Source organism: Gallus gallus, chromosome 5 (genome assembly GCF_016699485.2).
Source record: "Gallus gallus isolate bGalGal1 chromosome 5, bGalGal1.mat.broiler.GRCg7b, whole genome shotgun sequence".
In the NCBI taxonomy this organism is placed as follows: domain Eukaryota; kingdom Metazoa; phylum Chordata; class Aves; order Galliformes; family Phasianidae; genus Gallus; species Gallus gallus.
Window position 1 is genome coordinate 29,657,493 of NC_052536.1, and position 6,211 is coordinate 29,663,703.

The 6,211-nt window shown below is 34.8% G+C and overlaps 1 protein-coding gene across 6 annotated transcripts in view; it reads right to left on the reverse strand.

The window, feature by feature from the left end:
* Positions 1 to 63: 63 nt before the first annotated feature.
* RYR3 (ryanodine receptor 3) overlaps positions 64 to 6,211 on the reverse strand; it is a 184,748-nt gene continuing 178,600 nt past the window's right edge. For all 6 annotated transcript variants that reach the window (XM_015287302.4, NM_206874.3, XM_015287303.4 and 3 more), the window contains 5 exons: positions 4,615 to 4,771; positions 3,558 to 3,622; positions 3,366 to 3,466; positions 1,603 to 1,654; positions 64 to 981 (listed from right to left, as the gene is read on the reverse strand). In XM_015287302.4, coding sequence (XP_015142788.2) covers positions 886 to 981; positions 1,603 to 1,654; positions 3,366 to 3,466; positions 3,558 to 3,622; positions 4,615 to 4,771 — 471 coding nt within the window. In that variant the 3' untranslated portion in view covers positions 64 to 885. The remainder of the gene's footprint in view (positions 982 to 1,602; positions 1,655 to 3,365; positions 3,467 to 3,557; positions 3,623 to 4,614; positions 4,772 to 6,211) is intronic.

Sequence of the window (6,211 nt, forward strand, 5' to 3'; positions counted from 1 at the left end):
ACCTTCAGCACGCCACATCTCTGTATTGCAGAAAAATTAGAAAGAAATTACAAAGGTAAGTAGTTGATTTATAGTATTTTATTGCAGTGGGCACTTACTTTCTACTAGAAGAAAAATAAATGCATAAACCTTGCAGCTTCTATTTGCAGGTGACAATAGAGGATTGTTTTATTTTGGGCTATGATTTAAATTGTATTCATTTTGATACAGGGTGTGTCTTGTAACAGCAGCATCTAATAAGCTGTTATTGAAGGTTGTATACAAACAAACTTCAAGTGCAGTTTCATACAGAAAGACAGATAAGCAAATACAGTCAATGGATCTGTTCATCTAGAACACTAACAAATAAAAAGTTTGCATAGCTATGTCTACGGAGGTTTTAAGGCACTTAATGATTCAAGGTCAACAAAGTGTTTGAAAATGTTTCTTTGCTTAAATCTGCTTAAAGCTTTTCAAGCTGTGTCATAATACATTCACTAGCAAATATTGTGGGGCAAAAATGGGACAGCACTTAAAGTACTTTTTCTGAGGCATGGCCTCTGATGTTCAAGTTCTTAAATGTCAAACGTTGTACGGTTAAGACATCTTTTAGCCCTTTCGCTCTTACCAAACATTAGGTTAAATGGTGTACTTAAAAAGTTGTTATAATATCAGAACGTGTTGAAAGTGGAAGGCTTGATTTGATATTGGCACAGATTTTTCTTTTCAAATTACAATTCTGACAGAAGACCAGTTTTGTACGTGGTACGTACAAAAAGCTTATGCAGTTGTTTCAAATTTTACGTATGTCTTCAAGTTTGAAGGCATTTAAAGCAAATACAGGCCCAGAATTTACATCATGAGAAGGAAAGAAGTTTATATACTGGATATATATCTTTTGTTATATTAGCCGAGTTGATCCTCATACTGTTTCCGGAAGCAGTCTCCTGCTGGGAAGAAATCCCAGCATCTTTCTTGGTACATCTTCCACACAAATGACTCCTGAAAATGATAAAGAACATTTATTTTAGGATTTATATTTAAAATTCAACATTTATTTTAACTCCTTACAGCCAATGCTCTAAATGGTAACAGTAAGCAGTTACTGTGCTTATTAAAAAAAAAAAAGCTAAAACAGCGCAGGTAAGTGAAAATTAATCAGTCCAATTCTACACAGCAAACCTCTGTAATCTGCATTGTGAAATGTGTTTTAGTTTCCTTGGAAAACATTGAGTTATACGGTACTTTCACAGTATTGTTGTAACAGCTTATTTGTAATAAGATATAATTAAATCTTATTTATTTTGCTTATTTACATTTAGGACCTAACATTACTGAACTTACACATATTCATATGTTGTCTATATATACGTATATATGGGTATACACTATAGGTACAGTAATGTATCTACTGATAACCGTCTTCTCCAGGAACCCTACAGTGCTGGATAGGACAGCATGCTGCTGCACCTGTCCTTTTCCTCAAAAATCTTGGGAGTGGGATATTTATCTCCACTCTCTGGTGGTACGTCAGTTCCACCTGGTGGTACATAGCTACAAGGCTGGAGAAGGAAGATGCATCTTTTCAAGACAAATTTTTAGCCTTTATTTTTTTCAACTCACCTGGCCAGTATGCTCAGTCTCGTCCTTGTTTATGAGGTACATTAAGAAGAATCTGAAACAAGTGCATGGAACAGGTATTAATGCAGGAAACATAGTTTCTCCCCTAACCTTTCCTAGAATGGGATTTGATGTTTATGGTAGCAGCCAGCAAATGACATTCCTAGGCTTCTAGAATGCTTTAAAGAAGAAAATACTATCCTTGGGAACTTCTCCTGTGAAGGTAAGTGCTGACAGCTGTAGGATCTGTAGAAGTGGAAAAAAGTATTTTAGCAGTTTCTTCATTTCAGTGCTGATAGCAACACCTGACTTAGTTCTACATATACAGCTCTTTTATGCTCCAACTCTGCCATGTTGGAAGAAGTTACTTCTTGCATAGATGCTATAATATGATAGATTATGAGCTTATAAGGTAGATGGTAGATAGCTTGGAAATCTTGGTGAAGATAGATTGAAGTAGCACCTATCTCATCTCAGGTACTGCTTGTACTCAAACGTACAAAAAAGTAATTGTAAAGTCTGTAGAATACTAACACTGGTCTGTTTTATGTGACATTGCTCTTAGATAGCTGGTTTTGATGTAATGCATTTGGAATTAATATGTTTTCATTTTAAAAAAGGAACATATACTGACTTTTAAAAACTGTTTTTCTAATTAGAAAGCAACCTGCATAGAAAGATTTTCTTCTGTAAGTTTTAGTATTAGGAAAATGACAGTTTTTAATTTACAGTGAATGACAGGATCTCACATGCCAATCAAGTGATCCAATATAGCCATAGAAGCCTGGAGGCTGTAGATTGGTAAAGCTATGGATACAAAAGGAAACCTGACTCATGTAAGTTATGTGTATTATTTCTACAGAGTCAGTTACTGTGCAAGGAATAATGCAACATGTATACCAAGAGGTACACTGTTGGTTTTTTTTGTTTGTTTGTTTTTAGCTCAGATACAACATTGCATTCCAAAGCCAGACTTCATAGAAGGACCTACCAGTTTGGCCTCCTTGGTTCTGCTGGCATGATGCTCATGTAGGTTATCATTTTTGTCAGGGTAACTAATGCCACCAAATTCACTTTTCAGTAACCCTCTTTGATTTGCTCTACACTCACTAATCAAAGTATGAAACCACTGTCTTAGGAGTCTTGGCGATAGTCTGAATGTATACTAGTGCCAATTGTTCAGTGGTTTTGGAAAGCTGCACTACTGGTAAGAAACTACAGGATCAGATTTGTACATTATTTTTTGTAGCTTATTTTCCAGAAATGCTTGTTTTTGTTATTTTGAATATAACTTGTAGAAACCAAACCAAACCGAAGACCTTCCTTCTGCTATTGTAAGCTTTTTTTGTAGATGCTCTCAGTGTTCTCTAATCTGGAGGCGATGAGAAGTAACATTTTTAGATCAGCAATGATTTTCAGTGATTTACCAATATGACCAAATCACCAGAAAGTCACAATTGTCTTCTAGACTAAAACAATTTACTAGCTAGTAAACTGTTGTTCCCTACCCTTCCACATATGTGGCTTTCCTTACAGAGAGTTAAAGGGGACAAAAGGGGCTGATATGCCTACAGGAATCATTCCGCTAAGCTAGCACATGTAGAACAAGCACTGTAAAGGTAACCAATAGCTCAGAGTGTAGGAGGGAAAACAAGAAAGGAATGGAAATATTCCTCTGTCTTAGGGCACACAAAAATGTGTGCTTCTAAATTGCTTTGGAGCTGAAAGGTCTTATTATAATAATTCCAATAGTAAAATATACTTACAGGTAGTTTGCCAAGTTGTGTTCCTGCAGAGTGTGTGTTTCAAAGCCATGAGGGATTGTGTCAAAATAGTCGTTGCCAATTCCACAAATAAAGCACTTGGTCTGGAAACACAATTTGTGTTTACAAATCAATTATAACTGTAAAAATCTAGATTAGTAAGAGAAATGGAAAAATGTGATGTTCTTTTCATACCTCCATATCTTCTCTCACTTGTTCTTGCTGGTCTCTTAGTTCACCAAAAGCATCAATAATCAGACCTATTTCAAATGGATAGGTTGCAACAGTTAAGTACTTAGCAATACTTCTATTTCAAGTAGTGCAAAAAAGTAGCTTTGGTAGACATCCTCCATCCTGTTTGGAGTTTGGCATACTTCTGTACAGGTCGAATAATTCAATTTCAAATGTATCATTTTGAAGACATTTTATATTCATTTATACTGCACTCTCAGCAGTGAGAACTTCTCTTAAGGAAAAACTTTTCCTTTTGTTGAGTGAAGGAGAATTGGCTCCCACAGTCACCATCCTCCAACCAGTCTGTGATGCTGCTTCACACTTCAAGCATTATTCTTTCACTTCCAGTGCATTAAGAATAAAGTTAGGTCATTTGAGGTACTGCAACATTTGTAATATCTAAAAAAATATAGTCAATTTACATTTTTTCTTTGCCACTAGACTGCCTGAAAACTGGTTTGTTTTACTTTCTTTCCTTCCTACCTTAGGACAGTTTATACAATGAGTGTTCAACGCTGACAGTCATTCAATATATGTCCCGTTCTCTGCAAGCCACAGTTGCAAACAAATTAGAACTGAAAATCATCCTCTAAAGAAAGGAGGAAATGAGTATGTGGCCATGATGCCTTGTAAGAGAAAAAACCCAAGGGGAATGACTAGCTCCAAACTAATGCTGTGAAAAGAGTCTACAGTAAGGCTCTCCAAGTTTGAATAGTATTCATAGAAGGAAGAGTGACCCTCCACAAACTGCCATTGCTGGGGAGTTGTCAGGATATTTATAAATGCTGTAATCAAGGTAAGTTCTATCTCTAGTACTTTGTGTAATATTTGGTAGAATGCATTGTTTATAAATTAAGGTTATAATTATAACTTTCAGAGTTAATGACTTTACAAGCTCAGAAATAAGCCTTTAAAGCAATACTGCATAATTTACCTCAAACATGAATGTTATTTAAATGCACTGCAGAACTTAATTAGACTAAATTCTGACAGTTTCTACTAACATAAGTGAAAGTACCTTGAATAATGGCCAGTAGGATGACAATGACAAAGAAGAAAAATGTGATGTCGAAGACAATTCGATACATTTCATAAGGGTCTCCAGCAGGATCCTCAATTTCATCCCCAATGCCACCACCAGCTCTTACACCCACGTACATGTGGAATAGGTAACACTAAAAAAAAAAAGTGGGGAATTTTATTTATTGTGAATTATTTTGCCCTACTAATTCTTTTTCAAAAGTTAGAAAAATAGAAGATGTAATATCATTCCTCACGTATCATACAGTAAACCAAAAATCTGTTAAGCATCTTAACTAGTGCGGTTTCATCTTTGAGTAAACTTGCAAAGAGGTGGGAGTCAGAATCAAGTGTATTATCCTCTCATCATTCCCTAAGTCTTAAAGATTAAGACCGTTCATGAGATATCTTTCTTCTCTTTGGTACTATTCAACTGTATTATACCCATTACTACTCATTCCTAAGGCTCAAATTTGATGAGTAAGTAGAGGACATCTTTTAAAGTCTTGTAATGGAATTCAGGAAATATTATTATAAAATGTTGATATATTCACAGCAGATAGATCTGTTTGTGCTTTGATAATTTCATTTTGCACTACTAGATGTCTGTTTCAGTATATTTTAAATTATGTATGATCTCAGAAACAGGCTCCGTGCAGTTTGATGTGAAAGAAATCATTTTATAGAAATATTGCTGTGTGTTTTATCTTTTAAACATAGAAGCCTTCGTGGGATGATCTTTAAAAATGTGGATACTTAAACTATATAAACATTTTAGAATCTATCCATCTATGTAATGCTTCTGTATGAAACAGCTACAGAATTTTGTAAACCACCTTAAGTTATTGAATATGAGTGAAAAACAATGAAAATTTCAGACTAACTAGGGTTCTGAAGTCACATTAGACAGAAGCTGTGGTGCTAAATAATTATCATGAAGTGAGACATCTGGTCTTTCACAGGCAAACACTAAACAAAACTATACATCCACTTTTAGAATGCAACTTTACTCTTGACATATCTTTGCCATTGTAATAACATTTAAATCAATTTCAATTTATGTTTTTACCTCAGTTGGCAAAGTGGTTTAAAATGTGACAAAGTTTAATGATTCCTATTACTAGTACATCCATTTTATGACCAGAAAATTATATTAAATCCACAGAGGGATCATTTGAAACAATATCACTTAGACAGTTTTCATACTTCATATCATTTGTACATGTGACTTACATTGACTGTTTGACTGAAGGTCCCTGAATAGGGAAAATCATTAGTTGAAATCTATTTCAAACCTTTGTTCTGAGGTATCTTTCTCTATTTTTGCACTTAAAGCAGGCAGTGACTATTCCATGAAAGAAATAAGGTGTCCACAAACTCAATATGTTCAGTTTCCAGTACATGAAATTGTGCCACATTTCTTTACAAAAAGATCTGTAGAATAGCTTTTCTTATGACATAAAAGATTGTTGTTGTTTTCTGTTGCAGTAGGTGGAAATCATAAGGGAAATTATTAACGATAGATTAATCTCCCTTTAATACCCCCTTTTGTACTCACCCTTGACTTCTTCATGACTAAATTATCAGCGGTAAGC